A 20,721-nucleotide genomic window follows, 5' to 3' on the forward strand; every position below is an offset into this window, starting at 1 on the left:
TTAGAATGCTTATTGTCTCTTCCTTTTTTTAGCCGTTTTCCCACACATTTGAGTAATCAAGAAGGTGTGAAAGGCGGCGTAATTTCCTCTCCTTCCTTGGGAGTTACGAACTAGAGAGATTAGATATAGCTTTCATTAACCTCTTCAGTCTACTGACTTCCAGAAGATTTTATTCAGCTTAAAGATGGCATCTTGTAGTGAGGGGATTAATGGATTTTTTTTTTTTTAGGGGGGGGGGGCTCCAGTTTGCAGGCTCTTTCCTAAGATGAGCAAAATTTGTTGGAGGTGGCAAGTATTAGAAAACAATACATCATTGAATGGAAAGTGTTAACCTGATTATAAAAGTTCAGCCCTACTCTGAAAAAAAAAAAAAGTGAATTCATCAATAATAAAATAAAACAGAGGTCCTCGGGTTGGAGGCGTTACGACATGATTTCCTTTCCCTTCCCTGGGGTATCCTAAGTAAGAAGGAGACCACCAATGCTTCGAGCAACGGTTCGGAACGTTTCACCGCCTCAGTAGATCAATGCCTGCCTGCCTGTCGAAATCACCCCTCAGTCAAGCCGAAGGCGCGTGTGACGCTAGGGGGTAAGGAGGGAAGTTTGGGGGTTGGGGTAAGGATGATAGAGGGAAAAGGTGTGTATGTGTGGATGTGAGGGTGGCAGTGGGAGATGTGGGGTGTGTGTGTGGGTGGACCGAGGGGGGCGGGGAATGTGGGCAATGGGGAGAGTGGACGATGAGGTCAGGAAAGGGAAGAAGTGTGGGAATGGTGAAGGGAAAAGGGGTGTGTTTGTATATTGATGAGTGTGTGTGAGGTGGGTTTGGAGAGAGAGAGAGAGAGAGAGAGAGAGAGAGAGAGAGAGAGAGAGAGAGAGAGAGAGAGAGAGAGAGAGAGAGAGGAAAGATGAAGATGAGTGAGGATGTGTGTCTGCATAGGGTGAGAGAAGTGTATATGTATGTGCTGATGTTGAAGGGAGTCAAAGTGAAGCGAGAGAGGCAGTAAAGGAGCTAATGGGAGGTAGGGGAAGTAAAAGACGTTTCCTCGACCCACAACCTGCTCCCACTGCATCCTTTGGCTTTATTTTCGTGGCCTGCAAAGGTTGCCTGACATCTCTTCCATACTAACGTTCTTCTGAAAATGGCAAGCTAATATTCTCTTTTATGCATGTATGTGACCATTCATATGAACATTTTTGCTCAAAAGAAATATCTACATAGAATATAGAATTATATATAAAGTACATACAGGCACGTATCCACATATTTGCATACATTCAGCCAAGAAGTAAACACAGGCACACAGTCACAGAGGCCCAGATGTATGCTACCCAAGAAACATGCGTAATAATCACAAGCATACATAAATACACACATAGAAACTAACAAATAAGCATTCAGGCACACAGAAGCACCATACAACCCTTCATACTACATACACATGAGACAAACACATAAACATTTTTAAAAGTAGGCAAAAATTAAAATAAAATAGAAATTTTCTTAAGCTCAGACCCAATATTTTCCCCATTACTGAAGTCTGTTTAACTGCATCTCTCTCTCTCTCTCTCTCTCTCTCTCTCTCTCTCTCTCTCCATACACATAAGACAAACATAAACATTTTTAAAAGTAGGCAAAAATGAAATAAAATAGAAATTATCTTAAGCTCAAACTCAATACTTTCCCCATTACCGAAGTCTGTTTAACTGCATCTCTCTCTCTCTCTCTCTCTCTCTCTCTCTCTCTCTCTGACAGTCTAACCCCTGACCTCTCTTTCTTCAGGCTCCGTGCTCTCTCATCCTATACGAGTGCGAGTATTCAGCCTTTTCTTTCCCTCTCCCTCCCTTCTCCCTCCCCTCTCCTTCGTCCTTCCTCTCTCCCCACTGTCCCACCCTCTTTCTCTCTCTGTTCTCTCCGCTACCCACCCTTATCATGTGTACCATTATGTAACAGGCGTCCAGCTAGTAATAGTAAACCAAAATTGACGGTCCAGTGAAATTAAAAGCAGCTTAATAGCCAAAAAACATGCTTACCATAACTATAAAAGTACACAAAGTAATGATGTTAGATCAGAGTAGGATAATCTACGCTGCATGTCGAAAAGACTTATCAAATGAAAGAAATGCATTCGGGAGCAGAATGCTAATCGCCGACCAGAATGTGCTGTCGGCCAAGTCCAAGATTTTGGCCATACCTTTATACCCTGAAGGTTTCATGTTGATAGTTGAAGGTGCTCATGTGATATAATGGTGTTAAAGGTGGGAAATAAAAACTAGTTGACCTTTGGCAGCTATTTTGGTGACCTTGACCTTGACCTCGAGTGCCCATTTTCGACCTCGGCCAAGATTTTGGCCATATCTTGATACCCTGAAGGTTTCAAATTGATAGCTCAAGCCGTTATGAGATATAATGGGAAAACAAACAAACACACACACACACACACACACACACACACACACACACACACACACACACACACACACACACAGAAGCAGGCAAAAACATTATCACTCTGCCTTGTAAAGGCGGGTGATAATGCAAGAGAGCACTGGAGATCCACATTGCTGATATGTACAAATAAATCCTAAAGAATCTTACAGTTACAACAGAAAGAAAAAGGTTATGACTACACCAATAGGCTCTCTAGAAATGAACAACGGGAAACACACAGAAAATGGGGCTGAAATAGCAAACATTCTTAATGATTACCTTGCACACAGAAAATGAGGCTGAAATAGCAAACATTCTTAATGATTACCTTGCATCTGTTTTACAGTAGAAAACAACACCAGAAGCCTACTGTCACCCATAAACCAAGCAAATAGAACCATCCTTAGTAATTATACTGTCCACACTAGCGATATCCTTTCAGCCATAAATAGTACGAACACAAACAAAACAATTGGCCCTGATAAATATCACCGAGAATTCTCAAAGAAGCAAAAAATGAGATATTGCTGCCACTCTCTGTCTTATCCAAATCATTAAATACTCGGAAAGTCCGATGCAATTGGAAACTAACAAACGTAACGCCAATTCTAAAAAAAGGAGATAAGCCACTCCCAGGAAATTACAGACCAATCAGCTTAACATCAGTAGTGTGTAAAATAATGGAAACAATCATTTGAGATAATTATCTAGAAGAAAATAATATAATCAAAGACTCGTAGCGTGGATTCAGACGTTGACGTTCATGCTTAACTAACTTACTGGACTTCATGTTTATGAAGCATACAACAACTCAAGAGCAGTAGATACAGTTTACCTCGACTTTCACAAAGGATTTGACATTCTCTCCCATAAGTGTCTCATAAGCATAATAGAAGCGCTTGGAATAAAAGGAAATAAGCAGAAATGGTTACAAGACTGGTTTTCAGACAGAAAACAGTGAGTTGTGATAAATGGAAAGGAATCCAAATGGTGTAATGTGATTAGTGATGTTCCCCAGGGCTCAATACTTGGATTGATACTTTTTATCTAAATTAACGACATAGATGAAGATATAAACTGTAAAATATCTAAATTTGCAGACGATACTAAAATAACCAATATAGTAACCTCAACATTACTGTGGCAACAGTTATGAAATGACCTTAATACTTTGGCAAGCTGGACAAAAAAAAAATGGCAAGTGTAATTCAACGTAGAAAAATGCAAAGTGCTTCATTTTGGAAATAACAATGCCCATGTGAATTACAAAATGAACAATCTCCAGTTATCAAGTACAGAAAATGAGAAGGATCTTGGTGTGACAATATAAAATTACCTAAAACCAAGTAAGAAGTGCACTGAGGTGGTTAAAATTGCAAACAATTGGTGGGTTTTATTGGAAGACCTTCCAAGTTTAAATTGAAGAAAAAAAAAAAAAACATACTTGCCTTGTACAACTTGCTGATGCACTCCCATCTTGAGTATTGTGTGCAATTCTGGTCTCCATACTACAGAAGAGACATAGAAATATTAGAGAAAATACAGCGAAAAATCACCAAAATGATACCATGACTGAGAAAGAATCCATATGAGGAATGCCATGAAGAACTTAAATTATTTAGCCTAATGAAATGCAGGTTGAGGTGACCTTATTGAAGTATTCAAAATCTTGAAGGGATATGGCAAATTAGACATGGATAAATATTTTGAAAGAGACTTGTTGAGTCAAACCTGGGGTACTGGCTGCAATATTATGGGAAAGCTTTTCCAATCCCATTAAACAAAATACTTCTTCAACAGAATCATCAATATCTGGAACGGATTACCCTCAGATACCATGAACAGTACCTCATTTAAGACATTTAAATACAAATTAGACAAGTACTTGCACGAGAATCATCAGCTGACTCTTTTTCTGTCTGAATAACTTATATTTATTAGCTACACGTAAGTTCATTGCCCTCCTGCCTACAAGACTCCCCATTAACTTAACAAATTAATGTACCCGTACATAGCGTCTCGGCGCGTCATTATATATTTATCAGTTTATTAAATGCGCAGAATAGGATCTGCTCAGATAGCCCTGAGTTAACGGTTATTACTCTTACTTTCGACCTGTGATGAGCTGTGGATCACTGAGGGTCCCTGTTGGTTGAAGTGACCACCATCTGGATTTTTTCAACGTACCAGGGGTCACTGCTTCAGGAGGTAACTTGTGTGCTTGTCCCACATGGGAACGTTCTTTGTCTCAGTGGAGTGAACAGAGCTGGGGCCTGACTGACTGCTGCCTACCTTAAAAGCTCCAGGCAAGGTTGCTGCACCATCCCTGAACATCCACACTGTGCATTTTCCACACACTGTCTACAGACGTTCCATTAACTCAACGTATCCGTATATAATGTCATGACTTATATATTTATTTGATTATTAATTCTACATCATTACTTTCTCTTTCAGGTCATTCAAACTGGTAGCCTATAAAGTATTATAGAATGTAACCTTTCCTTTTCGGTCTTTCCTATGAAATTTCCACGTCAGTTATTCCATGTTGCATGGTGGTTCTTCTCTGGTCCTTCTCACTTTTTCCTGCCAGTTATAACTGGAAGTTTGGTGTTGGGGGAAACCTTCTTGCTATACTACCCGTATCCTTCAGCATGTAGAATTAGAACTCGTGGTCATAGTCTATGCTGTAACAAGCAGCCTCGAAAGGACCATATGGTCTGTTGCTGTTTGCTTCTCTTTGTATTCCTCTGTATTCCTATGCACCTGAATTACTTCTCCTCCCAATTCTAACCACTACTTTCCTCTCTGCCCCTCCCCCTTCCCCTGTTTCCACTCCCATTCTCTCTTCTGTCTCCTCTCCCTATCTTCTTCTCCCACCGTTCCTTTTCAGTTTTCAACAGCTTTTTCTTTTCTCTCCTTCCCCCTCCCCCGTGTCCTTCCTTCCTCTCTCACCTCCCTCCCCTTACGCTTCTCTCTTGATAACCCGAGCTCTGCTAATATATTAACTGGCAGGGATATTGTCATGTGTGCTCCTAATCTCCCGTCCTCCTCCCCCTCCCCTCCTCTTCCTCCCACATTTCCCTTTTCTCTCCTAACTCAACTTCTCTCTCCCCTTCTATCCATACTTTCATCCTCTTACCCCCCTTAATCCCCACTTCTCTCTACTCCTTAATCCTCTCTTCCCTCCTTCTCTTTTCTTACTCCCCTCATCCTCCCATTATCCTCCATCCTCTCTTCTCTCTCCTCCGTATTCTTCTCCTTTCACCTCCTCGCTCCTTGCACCGTTCTTCCTCACCCCTTCTTGCTTCTATCCCCTCCTCCCATCTATGTTTCTATTTTCCTCTAGTCTCTAATTCTTGCCGTTCCCTCATTTATTCCAGTTACATCATCTCTTACATCTTCCGAATCTCATTTCTCTTTTCCTCTTCAGTCGTCTTTCCCTTTCCCCCATTATCTCGTCCTTCCTTCTTCCTGTTATTAATTTCACACCTCCTCCTCCTTCCTCCCACCTTCTTCTTCTTTCTTCTTCCTTCTTTACTACTCTTATCCTCCCTCCCGCTTCGTTCCCCTCTCCTTTCCATGGCTTTCTCCTTACTCCTTTCTCTTGTCCCCTCCTCCTCTTCCTCTTCTTTTCTTACGCTCCCCCCTCCTTCCTTCCCCCCTTCTCTCTCTCTCTCTCTCTCTATTTTTCCCTTCCTTCATATCTGTTTAATTTGCTTTCCCCGCATATGTGGTGTATGTATGTATGTATGTGTGTGTGTATGTGTGTGAGAGAGAGAGAGAGAGAGAGAGAGAGCACACACACACACACACACACACACACACACACACACACACACACACACACACACGTTCCTACAATTTTCATGAGGTAATTAGGGTTAGCATGTGTGTGTGTGTGTGTGTGTGTGTGTGTGTGTGTGTGTGTGTGTGTGTGTGTGTGTGTGTGTGAAAGTTTTATGCATGCGTGTGTGAGTGCAGTTCACGTGAGGATGTGTATGTATGAGTGCTGTTGCGTGTATATGTTTACTTCTTCATACATCAGATAATGCATGTACACTTTTCACCACACTCCCATTCGGTATACTGTACATGTGTGTTCCCCCTGCCACTAAAACGCACATGAATAAACAAGTAATGATGCTTGATGAGTTCGTGTGTGTGTGTGTGTGTGTGTGTGTGTGTGTGTGTGTGTGTGTGTGTGTGTGTGTGTGCAAGGAAAGTGAGTTAAGGCGACGATGATGTTGTTGATGATGATGATGATGATGATTATAATGACGAAGGGAAGAGGGGAGAATGGGGAAAATGATGAGGATAAGGAAGGAAACAAAAGAGAAAGTGAAAGAAATAAAAGAGTAGGAAGAAGGAGAATGGAGGAGGAAAAAGAGGAAGAAGAGGAGGAAATGAGAAGAAGAGGAGGAAAAGAGAAGAGGAGCAGGAAGAGAATGATGGTGAAGTAAGAATGAAAAAAAGAAGGAAAATATGAGTAGAAAAAAAAAAAAAAGAGATGTCAGAAAAAAGTGGAAAAGGAAAGGAAGCCAAAAAGAGGATGGAGGAAATAAAGGAAAAAGGAGGGAAAAGGAAGAAGAGGAGGAAAAAAGAAGACGGGTAGACAAGAGGGAACCTGAGGGTAGCCTGGGGAAGAAGAGGATGAGATGGCTGGAGGAGGAGGAGGAGGAGAAGAAAGAAGGTAAAGAAAATGAAGAAGAGTTGGGTAGAAAAAGATGAAATTGCAAGACAGAGAGAGAGAGAGAGAGAGAGAGAGAGAGAGAGAGAGAGAGAGAGAGAGAGAGAGGCAGGCTTTTTTTTCTCTCTCTCTCTCCCAGCTGGGTGTGTTAGCCAGAAGGACAGACACAGTTAAAACGAAAGAGACAAAGATACACACGCATACAGACAGAAGGAATAAGAGAGACAAGGACAATAATTATTACAGAGAAATAGAATGATAGTGGTAGAGAAAACAAGAAAGGAGTGAAGGGATACTGAGTTAATGGAAATGAGTGAGAATAATAAAGAGTGGAAATAGAGAAAGAATGAAAAGAACAGAAAAGAGACAGAATCGTAAGGAAATTGGTATGATAATATAGAGAAAGCTATTATGAGGTAAAGAGAGACAAAGACAGACAGACAGAAAGATGGGTAGACTGAGAGACAGAGAGACAGATATTTAGATAGATAAACAGATAAATAGACAGATAGAATGATAGACTGACACTGATAGATACATAGATAGATAGATAATGAGAGAGAGAGAGAGAGAGAGAGAGAGAGAGAGAGAGAGAGAGAGAGAGAGAGAGAGAGAGAGAGAGAGAGATGGATGAAAGCAGCTCCCCCTCCGGTTGTTTGCCTCGCCCAAATTGACATTCTTGCAATTTGACTGACTTTCTCTTGGATTACGAAAACGAAAGAGACCTGCAGGGGGCGGGGCTGACCTGGCCTGACCTGGGGCGTGTCTGGGGTGACCTGGGGCAGTCTGGGGAGGATGTGAAGATTCTGGGGTGACTTGGTGTTTCCTTGGGTGACCTGGGAACCTTTAGGGTTTCTGGAATGAACTTAAGGTGTACGCGATATTTATGGGATGATGAGATTATTTGAGATTATCTAGGAAAATTTTGCGGTTACGAAGAAAGTAGAAGTGACCTAAGTTGTGATGGTTTAGCCTAGGACTATCTGGGGTGGATCGGGTATGAGAAGAATCGTCTGTGATGAACTCAGAGTGGAGAGCTTCCGGGATGACTTAGAGGGTGTATGTGACCTGGCATGGCCTGCGGGTGTCCTTGGGAGTATGGGAATGATTTGGGGTGAGTGACGTTGTAAGGAATGAAGTAATAGTACCTGGGAAGGATTTAGTAATAGGGGTATTATCTTAACTGAGTTTGTGAAGTTTCTACGGATGAACGGCAATGACCTGTGAATCTCATAAGGGATTCTGGAGTAACCTGCAATTGTCTCCATGTAACAGGAACTATCAGTCCACATGAGGTTCAGTGCATGACCGGACCTTCTCCTCGGAGAGCAAGTGGTAGCCAGAGTTAACCCGTCCCCTTACTGGCAAAGTACCAGTGAACTGGGGTGTCTATATTGAGAGCTATGAAAGACGAAGGGCTGGGGTTGCTATTTTTTCGTGGCGAAGTCCGTATATGTCATCGGTGTGACCCACCATGGTGCGAACATATGCAAACAATTGAAGGGACATACTACCAATGGTCATTTTCAGTGCCCGCATACTGCTAGAGTTCTGAATCTTAGAGTTGTAACCTGCTACATCGTTTGCGTAGTCTCCTATATTCTCCTGTATTCCATGTGTAGTCTCCTGTATTCCATTTGTAGCCTCCTATATTCCATGTGTAGCCTGCATGTATGTCGGATTTCAATCTCATGTCCTGGTAAATTCCCGTAGTCTCCCCAAATCTCCTGTATCCATTTTGTATCCTCCTGTATTTCTTTCATACCTGTGTAGGTTTCAACTTTCCGTATCCCCTCTGCTTTGCGCTGTATCCCTGGTTTGATCTGCATGTCCCAGTAAACAATAGTAAGCTGTCTGCTGCCAGTTCAATATTTCCCTCCACTGCTAAATATGAGCCATGTCAATATAGCGAGACGCTTGGGAGGGAGGGGGAGGGGGTAAGGAGGGAGGAGGGCGATAAGGTGGGAGGAGGGTGAGAAGGAGGGAAGGAGGAGGGAAGTAGGAGAGAACCGGGGAAGGGAGGGGGGTGGGAAGAAAAGATGGGGAGGGAAAAGATCAGAGAAGAAGGAATGGGAGAGGGGACGGAAGAAGGAGGAAATGTGGTTGAGATATGGACTACGGATAGGATAAGGAGAGAGGAAGTGGGATGGAATTAGGGAAAGATGGTGATGGGAAAGGATGGATGGGAGAATACAGGAGGAAAGGTGTATGAGAGGGAAAGAGGAGAGAAAAGTTGGAGAAGAGGGAAATGAGAGAAGGAAGGAGGGAAAAAGGAGGATGTGGATGGAAGGGGGATGATAGAAGAAGGGATGGGGGGGGGGAAGAAAGGAAGGAGGGCAAGAAGAAGGTAGGGGAAAGGTATGAAAAGTTTAACCCATTAGCTCCCAGTGTCCTCAAAATAGGACGGAACTGGGCATTTTCAAAATTTAATAAAGAAGGGAAGCCCGGGGTAGGGACCTATGAGCTTTGCAACTATGAGCCAATAGGCGGAGGGTGGCACGGCCAGCATGCGTCCGGCGGAATCCCTCGTGCTGGAACTCTAGGAGCTAATGAGTTAAACACTGGCAAATCTGTCAGTTTCTTTAAGCCATTAGCTCCCAGTGTCCTCAAAATAGGACGGAACTGGGAATTTTCAAAATATAAAAATGGGATCCCTGGGGTAGGGACCTATGACCTTCGCGACTATGAGCCGATAGACGGAGGGTGGCACACCCAGCACGCTTCCGGCAGAATCCCACGCGCAGGAACTCTGGGAGCTAATGAGTTAAGTAGGAGAAGAACTGATGAAGGCAAAAGGAAGAGAGAGGTACAAAAATATCATATTAACTCTCACTTTCATCTGATTTATTTCTCTCCACCATAATACCTGTTATATCTATTTCACTTTCCTTTCTCCATTATCCGTCCGACCCATTGTCTCGCTTTGCTACCTCTATCATAGACTCATATAATCAGTATTTTAGTGATAATAAATTTCATATGAATCCCCTTTGTCTTCCTCCTGCCTCTTCCCCTGCCTACAACCTCTGATCTTTTAATTCCTTCAATAGCAGGAATTCTCTTGCATTATAGTCTTACTACTTTCAGATGGATATATTTACGTGATGACATACTTTTCGGACTGTAGGGGTTAGATGTAACCCTCACTAACGGCTTTATTACAAGATCACTCTTCCCTAACCTTTACAGTAGTACACTACCTTTCAGCAAACAGAATGAAATAACAATAGACATTCTCGTGTGTGTCCAAGCTTCGAAATGAACACTGTATATCGTGATTTCAGCTCTCTCGTGTTTGTCTTTGATGGGAAGGATTTGCATTATAAAAGAAAGACTTCAAAGGAACCAATGTGTTTTTAGCTGTTTGTTTTCCTTTGTAATTCTTTTATCTACTCTTCACCTAATCAACCATCACTCTATCGATATCCACGGGTGCGAAGCAGACTAGTTTTACTTTTCTGTACAAGCTAATGTTCCTCTATTTTCATATGCTTGAAGTGCTTATCTCACCTTCCCTTTTTCTACCTACTTCCCGACTCAGTTTCACTTTTATCCACATTGCTCAACTCCTCCCCCCTCTCTCCCGTATCCTCAGGCGTCTGCTGAGCCGACTAGTTCTCACAGCTCTTCATAATTTTTTGTCTTAGCCAGCGCATAGTTTTCCTCGTTCATCTTTGTCCTACCTACTTTCAGACAAACATACCACAACCCTTTCTCTAATTTTATCACCGTCTTCCAAATCAACCTTCCTTTCCAACCATCTAATCACTTTAATCCCATATCCACAGGTATCCAGAGAGCAGACTAGCGCGGCTTTTCAATGGGTCAATCCCCATCGTGCTGGACTCCCTCAAACAACACTACTTCATAGACCGTGACGGCAAGATGTTCCGTCACATCCTAAATTACATGAGACACGGACGGATGTTGCTGCCAGATGATTTCTCTGATCACGATTTGCTGCTTGAAGAGGCCAGATACTTTGAAATTGAAGGTGAGTGGACGAATGGATTTGCAGGTGAAGGGAGAGGATGAAATTGCCAGAATGACGTCATTAACACCTACTGTTTAAGGTCAGCTGTTTTGAGATTCAGGGTGAGGGGATGTAATCACAGGTGGATGAATGGATGAAAAATGAGTGAATAGAAGAAAGAAAGGGAAAGCAAAGTGAAAGAGAAACCCAGACTTCAATGACAACTTTCTGTTTGAATAGGTCAGATAGTATCACAACCAAACCAAGCCAAACGTAAGGAAAACAAAAGGAAATGACATAACATACTAAATCAATCCATATTACATAAAATTAAGCTAACCTATCTTTGCACCATCTAATCCAGCCCAGCGAATTTAACCAAACCTAACCATAATCCACAGGTCTGGTGAAACAAGTAGAGGAGATGAAGAAGGCTCGTCAGGAGGCACGCAACAACTCGTTATCCTCGTCCTCGTTATCATCCTCTTCCTCTCCGTCACAATCCTCCTCGAATTCGTCCTCGTCCTCGTCTAGACATCGGCCTCTTGTGAACGGAATCAAGCGGGAGGAGGAAACCCATGGATATGATGTAAGTGGAGAGAGAGAGAGATGAAAAATAAATGGAAAAAAAAAAGGGCATTACAAAAAGAAAATATGTAGGATTAGGATCATGACAGTTGGAATGTGTATATACATAATGTATATATACTCTGGGTGGTAACCATATAACCAAACCATACGTGCTCCCTATATGTCAACAAGTGGGTAGGTGGAGGGTTAGTGCCCCTCCCCGTAAAACAAGTAACACAAAGTCAAATGGCCACCCCGTACGGGATTATGGTGTCTGGCAAAGAAAATATATATATATATATATATATATATATATATATATATATATATATATATATATATATATATATATATATATATATATATATATATATATATATATATATATATATATATATATATATATATATATATATATATATATATATATATATATATATATATATATAGGGAGAGAGAGACAGACAGACAGACAGACAGACAGACAGACAGACAGTCAGACAGACAGATAGATAAATAGTAGGCATCCTTGTGTTTCCAGAGACAATGGCAGCTCCGAGGTTATTTATTTCTTATCAGAACAGTGTTTGGAGTGGCTCAACAATCCAACTTTGGCTTGGCAGTCTCTGCCGCACCAGCTGGAGATGAAGTCAGAGGGCTACTGATCCTGCTGCCTCACAATCATCTGTTTCCTTCGTTTCTTCCTGTCGTCCAGCTGCAAAGTTCTCTTTTGCTCACTCCTGACTCGCTCCCTCACAGTGCTTCCACACCAGCCGCGGTTGCCAGAGTGAGATTCCTAGCTATCAATGTCGATGCCAGCAAGCTTCAAGTCTCTCCTGCACAAATCCTTCTAGCGTAGCAGGGAACGACCAGACGGACGAGACCCTGTAGCAAAGACACCATAAAGCAGGTCTTTGGGAATGCGGCCGTCTTCCATCCAAAAGACGAGGCCAAGGCATCGTAATCTTCTCTGACACAACAGGAGGAGGCTGCTGAGTAAATCGGCCTTTTCCACAACCACAGTGTTGGTAACTGCCCTGCCACCTGATGCCGAGAATACGTCAAAGGCAGTGGATATGGAAGCTCTCTAAGCAACTCTCCTGCCTGGAAAGTAGTTGTCCAATATTCCCTGCTGTGCAGTAGGGTACTGAGGAAGCAGGTCTAGTAAACCTTGAATTTAGCATTATTAGTGAAATAGCTGTTGCTCCACACTCTCTTGCACAATCTGGACATGTCGGCAGCAGCCTTTGCGATACGGTCATCTATTTTGGTATCGAGGGAGAGGTTGCCGGTGATGGTTGAGCTCTGGTGGGTATAGCTGTCTGAGACATCGAGAATCTCGTCATCAATGCGAACTGATGGTTGAACTGGGACATCCTGACCCATTACATTTGCCATCTTTATGCTGATCGTCAGTCCGAACTCCTTACAGGCTTTTGCAGAAGTGTCAATCAGATACTGAAGTTGGGATTCCTGTGAGAGGTCAATGCAGCGTCATCAGCAAAAACAGCAGTTCCCTGATGAGGACTTGTCGCACCTTGCTTTTGGCTTGGGGGCTAGCTAATTTAAATAGGTTCCCAATACTCCTTGCATGCAGATGACCTCCAGCATCGGAATGCCTGAAAGCGAATGACAGCAGCATGGAGAAGAATATACCGAAAAGTGCCGGCGCCATAACACATCCTTGCATCACGTTGCATCGGATCTGGAAGGTTTCAGATGTGGGACCTTTGTAGCTAACTGTGCCCTTCATATCATTATGGAAAGAAGCGATGATACTGTGAAGCTTCGGGGGGCAACACGTCTTTGCAAGTAGCAGGAACACATAGCGTCTGCTTACGAGATCGAATGTCAAAGTGGGATCAATGAAGGCAGTACAATGACATATGCTGTTTCCGAAATTTTTCCTGAAGCTTACGTACTGAGAAAATCATGTCAGTATATACTACTCTCTCTCTCTCTCTCTCTCTCTCTCTCCACACACACACACACACACACACACACACACACACACACCCTCATATATATATATATATATATATATATATATATATATATATATATATATATATATAGATATATATATATATATATATATATATATATATATATATATTAAAAAAAAATTAATTTGGTTTTACGCCAGGTATCCCCGAAGGGCTAAGGCGTTGCCCCTGGGTAGAGGACTTTGGACTGGAGCGTGAAGCATTTTATGACCGGATGCCCTTCCTGATGTCTACCAATGACCCTTGGATGGATTCGATCCTCCGACCCTTCGGTCAGAGGGGAGTGCTCTAACCCACTGAGCCGCGGCTGCTATATATATATATATATATATATATATATATATATATATATATATATATGTACACTGGAGAGAGAGAGAGAGAGAGAGAGAGAGAGAGAGAGAGTATAAGCTAGAGTATGTGGTGATGTGGCGATAGAAAGTATGACAGAAGGTGATAGGAGGATGACAGCAATGGAAGACATATTTGGGTAGGAGAGTGGCAAATGTCATTGTAAAAAAGGTACACGGTAGGAAGGATGTCAGGAAAGTAATAACACTGGAAGTGCCCACTATCACATGCATTTAAAAGGATATGTCTTGCAGAGCAAGGCCTAGTAAAAAGTTTACGTATCGATATTTTTCAGATACGCTCAAGTCTTCTCTCCACATTCCTGTATCACCTGCTATCTTTCTCCTCTAATCATGAGCAAACCATAAAAGTAAAGACTACCAGAATGGCGGACGAAAGTTATACCAGGCAGTTTCTGAGACAAATGTCGCTCCTACAAGTAACTAGAAATTCCCATTCCCACCTAACTGTTGCTCTCCCTCATTGGTGATAGCCCTGACCATTCCTATCACCTCATTTTTTTTTTTAATCTCTATACATGCCTATCAGCTAAGCCGACTCCGTGCCTCCTTTACTCCTGCACACTTGCACAGTTGTTGATTTTATACTCGGGTTTTATTCGCCCCTGTGTAGAGTACAACTCTCATATGTGGGGAGGCTCACCACATACAACTCTTCTCAACAGGGTGGAGTCAAAGGCTTTTCGTCTCATCAACTCTCCTCCTCTTACTGGCTCCCTTCAACCTCTGTCTCTTCGTTGCACTGTTGCTTCCTTATCTCTTTTCTATCACTACTTCAATGGTCACTGCTCCCCTGAACTATCTGCTTGCATCCCTCCACCACTACGACGGTCGCGTAACACCCGTCTAGCAACAAACTCTCATCCTTTTTCTTTCCAACTAATTGACGCAAGATCTAACCATTACTCCCAGTCATTCATATATGCAACAGGTCAGCTCTGGAACTGTCTCTCTCTGTCTGTATTTCCTACTGCCTATGATCTCTAGTCTTTCAAACGCAGTGTGTCCAGGCATCTGGAAATATACGGATCTTGAATTTGGCTCTGTTATCTTTTTTTTTTTTTTTTTTTTTTAAGGGAAAAATTTGCGGGCTCCTGGCCTTTGGCTCCTTCTTCCTTGCATAAAAGAAAAAAAAACATTTAAGTTCACGAATAACCAAACTCTCTACACTCCTACCCACTTTGCTCTTCTACCTCTCCCCCATCTTCCGTCTCATTTCTCCTCTTCTGTGTTAGTGTAAGTAGGCAGTCTTATCAGTAGGAAGAAGAATGTTTTTATATTTTCACTACTCAGTACATCCTCTTAAATTCTGTTCTCTTTTGTTCTGCGCACGTTATCAACATTTCTGATTATGGACTGGTACTCCATTCATCATCAGTTGTGTCATAAGCCACGAAGGCCTATTGAATTAGAAAAAGAAAAATATCCTATTTTTAAATATATTAACATTGTCTAACCACACTAATACCACTTCAAACTCACTATATCCCATCCATCGCCTCCTAATCCTCCTCTCGCCCCCACTACAAACTGCCCATCCCCAATCCATCATCTCCTAACTTTCCTCTCGCCTCCACAGGTGATAGCACTGAACATCTGCCCCGACCTGGGTGAGCGTGTGATGCTATCTGGTGAGAGGTGTGTCATTGAGGAACTGTTTCCTGAGGCGGCACAGGCCATGATGGATGCCCGCAGTTCACTCGCTTGGAACCACGACCACCGGTTCATTATCAGGTAAACTTTAACTTCTAATCTAGGCTAACCCAGTCCTTTAACATCAGGTCAGGTTTTCTTATCTGCAGTAGACGCCTCAATCTAGGAGAGGATGACCACAACGAAGGTACCTCCTTGTCACCCTCCCCGCCGTCAGGCTGTTCTCCCTCACACTAACACCGCCTTTCTTCTCCACTTCTTCCTTTCACCTCATCTCAAGTCTCTCCCTCACCGTTTCCCATTTCCATCTTCAAAGCTAAACTGTGGTAATGTAACCTAAGTCTGCCCTACCTGGTTGGATAAGATTAGTCTAATTTAGAATAGGTTATAGTGCACTCTAACCTAACCCTTCAGCATTAATTTACGTGTACGTTGTATAATATTTTGTCCTTTATCTTCCTAGCCTTCACTGTCTAACCATGATCATCGCCTCATTATCAGCTTTGGCCCTTCTTTGTTTAATCCTTCGCCCTCTGATCTCTCATTGTACTGTATAAGCTTTTACCACCATGTTAGGTCCAGTTAATCAAAGACAGAGTAATCTGACATAAACTTTCATCATCAGGTTAATTAATGCTGAATTAGAATATCGTTCAAATATCTCGTAATTTTCTTCATATGTCAGGCATTTTATGATTATCGCACAAATTGAGTTTATATATTTTTTTAAATTCTTGTCAGAACAATGTTCATACATCATATCACTTGTGACAGGCCTGTCTTTAATTGTAGCTGAAACGGTGATCACAATTGCTTAAAATTTCAGCTTTCTCAGATGTCAGCCGATGAGGTTTTCATGGTTGCCAGGCAGTATAAATTTGCATGGATATCAGCCAGTCTCAGAGCTATCTAACCCATGTCTGTACATCCACAGGTTTCCCCTCAATGGGTACTGTAAGCTAACCTCGATGCAGGCCATCCAGCGACTCCTCAACAGCTCCTTCACACTCATCACCAGCAACGGCGGAGGTGTGGAGGGACAGCAGTTCTCAGAGTACCTCTTCTGTAGGAAGGCGGTGCCTCTGTGATTACTGCCATCACTCCTACCAGCACTACCCAACACACCTGCTGTTGAGAGATCTGCTATTGAGAGATTCACTAAAGAGATATTTCCTGATGCCAGATCCACAAATGACAGAACCGCGCATGAGACATCCACTTATGACAGAATCGCATATAAGAGATCCGCCAGTGATAGATCCATTGACTCTAAATCAGCTAAGAGATCCACTAAAAAGAGATCCTACGATAACCGATCTGCTTATGAGAGATCCGACAATTGGGAAACCAGCCCATACCATCAACGCCACCACTCTGACCCTCACTACTATGTGTGGAAATCCATTTTCTACGGGAGCCATTATTCTCTAAAGGGACTGGGACCGAAATCGCCATCAATCGATTAAAAAAAAAAAAAAAAAAGGCATCATCTTCCAAAAAACTTGAAAAGAACTTTCAGATCCGTTAAGATCGTCTTCATAGTCATCTGCAGGTGATAATATGATGAGCCTACAATCAGTCAACAACATTTAAACGGTCTTCTGGATATGTAAATATTAATAATAAGACTAAAATACGCTAATATGAGCAGAGTCTTCGAAACATTTCGCTAAATAAGATATAGAAATACAGAATCATCCATCAGCTTAACAGTCATGCCCAGCTCCTAATAGAGTACTTTGTTGCCGTTACAGTGAAATGTTACAAAATAGTCTTTAGGCAACATCAAGCTCATATCCTGCCCAGAAAATTGATTAAGAAAACAACAACGCGGCGGTACAAGGAAAACTCAAGAAACATCAAGTTAAGATTCAATAAAGAACGGTGATATATACGCATAAGCAGTGATGAATAAGTTCAAGAAATAATACAGTACAAAGTAAAATCAAGATAGTATGAAGTTAATATTCTGTCTAATGCGGTGAGAAATAAATAAAAAAAGCCCTAATATAACCGCAAAATCAAGGCAATAGCAGGTTAAGATCCATTCAGAAGACGATATAAAAAACAGATATTGCTTACAAGTACTGGTGGCTATAAAACACGATAATGATGATGGCGACAATGATAATGATGATGATGATGATGATGATAATGATGATGAAAATCGTCGTAATTTTTTCGTGGATTCTTCTGTGCCATTGTAACTCGTTTTATATTCACACTGTCGGTCGTTCCTGAGGAGGGAGGGGGGCCAACCGACCAGACAAGCAAGGAGAGAAACATACAGACTAACAAGCAGAGAAACCAGCAGGCAGGCATAGACAGAAGGCCTAACTTTAAACATACAGGGCCTCCTCACACGGAAGTTGAAATCGGTCATATTCTAAAGTACATAGTCTGATCGTGCAGGCCGGGGAAATAGTTGGTACACTAAGATTCATAAGGCTATGGTCTAGGCAGTTCGCTTCTCACTATCACCTTTTTAAATCTGATGCTGAAAAATGGAATAGCTAGAAGGTGGACTGGTGAAAAGGGTTGTTTTAACTTTTATCCCGATCTACACAGTCAGAGAATTTTTGCCAGAATATGTCCGATTGAGACCTCAGTATGACCAGACCCTTAGCCACTTTGTTAGTCAGTCAGTCATTAACTACAAGGAAAAAAAAAAAACTGTTGGAGAGACGCAAATTGTAGCCAGCAAGTTACATACAGTGAATTACAGTACTTAAGCAAATAGTGCCATAGTCAGTCATATATTAAATTACTTAGTTAAACTTTTCCTGCAGTAGAGTTCAAGAATTACAACAGATACAAAGCTCAATATTCAATCAACATTCACAATAAAAACATTATAACAGGTTTGAAACTGAACATCCGATCACTGATAACACTCGAGTTCCCTGATGCAATATCCAGAATAGTAATATCAGTGAAAATAGCTCCAGTAACATACTTTATCACAGAAGAATTTGTCATAGTATATGCATAAATAAATAGATTCCCCCAAATGCTACAGAGTACTTAATATGAGTTTACATGACGCTGGAAAAGTCCCTGAAGTAAAATACACTACCACCCCATACAAACACACCTCACACTGTCACGTCACACACTAGCACATCTTCCTATCGAACCTCATACTGTCACACTTCAAACTGCTACACCTTTCATATCCACACCTGGCATTGCAATACCTCACATTGCCACGCCTTACACATACTTCTGCATCTGACCACGTTCAGCCACACCAGAGAGCCGTAGCCTGCTGCATACATACCTCACTTCCATTCCCCGTATTACACACTATCACACCTCATATCCACCTCACAGGCACAGTACACATTGTCACACCTGCCACCTCGAGCATTGCAAACACATAAAATTATCTAACACAATCCCTAAAAAACCACAACCACATGCACTGGAAATGTTCGATTAAAACAAAACATGGAAAATCAGATCATAATTTTGGTGACTGAATGCCATATAGGTTTGTTAATTCTGATTGCCTATCACACTTGCCTGCCGGAATTCTTGACCCATTCACCACAAGGCCATTTTTTTTTTTTTTTTGCTACCTCCAGACGACTTTCTTACAGCTTGGGGAAAATCTCTGGTATTGCTGAAGATAAGACATATCCGAATTCCTTGAGTTCAAAGGCCTCCCAAGTTAGTTGATATCCTCTGGTGACAGCAAGTATGAAATTAAAATGACGTCCACCTATTGAAGAGGTTAACTGCTTCACCACCATGGCGACTCCTGTATTTCATTCTTGCCACCTCCAGGTTACGCAAGTAACTTCAGGTAATTTTTCGAAGTGGAGAGGCCAGAACAACCTCCTTTAAACTCTCCACTGTGAAAGATTTCCCCTGAGCTTAAAACATCCTTCAAATGGTAGCAAAGATACAGAGAAAAAGGTTTGAAGGGGTTACTTGGCCTTCACGCCCTCCTCTTCACCGACTGTGTTCTGCCAAGAGAAATCAGGATCGTGTAGTAAGACTAAGCGCCGTATTCTAAGTGACTTTGGAGATATCGCAGCACCTCTGTTTTAGCGATTTATTCTGCACATCATATATCAGTATGAGCAGCATCCAAGAGCTTATTAAGGTGTAATATGCAAAATGAATCGCAAAGTAAGAGATGCAACGTGGAGCCCTGTGCACCTGGAGTGCGGCCCTAATAAACATAAATATAGGATGATTGTTAAGTCTGTTACTACTATTATGGGAACGATACCGTCACTCTCAGGCTCCAGCGACTCACCCTCAGCTGAACAAAATCTGGATTTAGCTGGAATTGAATACAAGAGTTGTCCCAGCCGTGAGAGGGATGTTACAGTGATACCAGACTTATGAATCACCCTGTACAATCGGGGAAGAAAGTTCGCCTTATATTTAACCTCTTCTACCTCTCACTTTCCTTTGTTGGTAAATATTGCTAGGCTTAAAGAGACCTAGTACATTTTTCTGTCCATAGATGATGCTCTTTGGTACGGTGCATCATTGAGGAAAGTGACGGACATGCCCTAAGTGTGAAACAGTCGCTGTAGAAGAGTGGGTGAACTTTTGTCCTTGACTGTACATGCATAACTTTAGGGAATTATTTGTAAAGAAAGGATTATTATTAGCTTCTAGAGTTATAATTATTTTTCTGTTCTTTCTATGAGATTTTTAGCAAGGAGGAGACTTAGAGATGTGTTTTTTCAATGTTTATACGTATGAGGTCGGGAATTCTTCGAGGTGGGGCAGTGGGCAATGAAGTTTGGTTGGGAGTGAATCAGGCCTACACATACATCTTAAAATGAAATTAGAAAACGTCAGGATAAATACCATTAATCATTTTCATTCGATGGCATACTTTTGATATTAGCTATTTAATAGCTACACAAAGTTTGGCTGAGAGTGAACGAGGTTTATAGTTACTCCCTGAAAAGTGAAAAAAAAAGAAAAAAAGTCAGCATTAACGCCCTTAGTATCTTCAGTCCGATTACATGATTTTTGTATTAATCAGTTCATAACGAGACAATT

At 41.8% G+C, this 20,721-nt stretch overlaps 1 protein-coding gene across 1 annotated transcript in view; it reads left to right on the plus strand.

Annotated features, from left to right (window-relative positions):
- twz (BTB/POZ domain-containing protein twz) overlaps positions 1–16,778 on the plus strand; it is an 85,986-nt gene extending 69,208 nt beyond the window's left edge. Inside the window, exons 3-6 of the mRNA XM_080274629.1 lie at positions 10,906–11,111; positions 11,492–11,679; positions 15,617–15,771; positions 16,625–16,778. Coding sequence (XP_080130755.1) covers positions 10,906–11,111; positions 11,492–11,679; positions 15,617–15,771; positions 16,625–16,778 — 703 coding nt within the window. The remainder of the gene's footprint in view (positions 1–10,905; positions 11,112–11,491; positions 11,680–15,616; positions 15,772–16,624) is intronic.
- Positions 16,779–20,721: the final 3,943 nt, after the last annotated feature.

This window comes from Coenobita brevimanus, chromosome 58 (genome assembly GCF_032717465.1).
Source record: "Coenobita brevimanus isolate Jiangsu-jjx chromosome 58, ASM3271746v2, whole genome shotgun sequence".
NCBI lineage: Eukaryota > Metazoa > Arthropoda > Malacostraca > Decapoda > Coenobitidae > Coenobita > Coenobita brevimanus.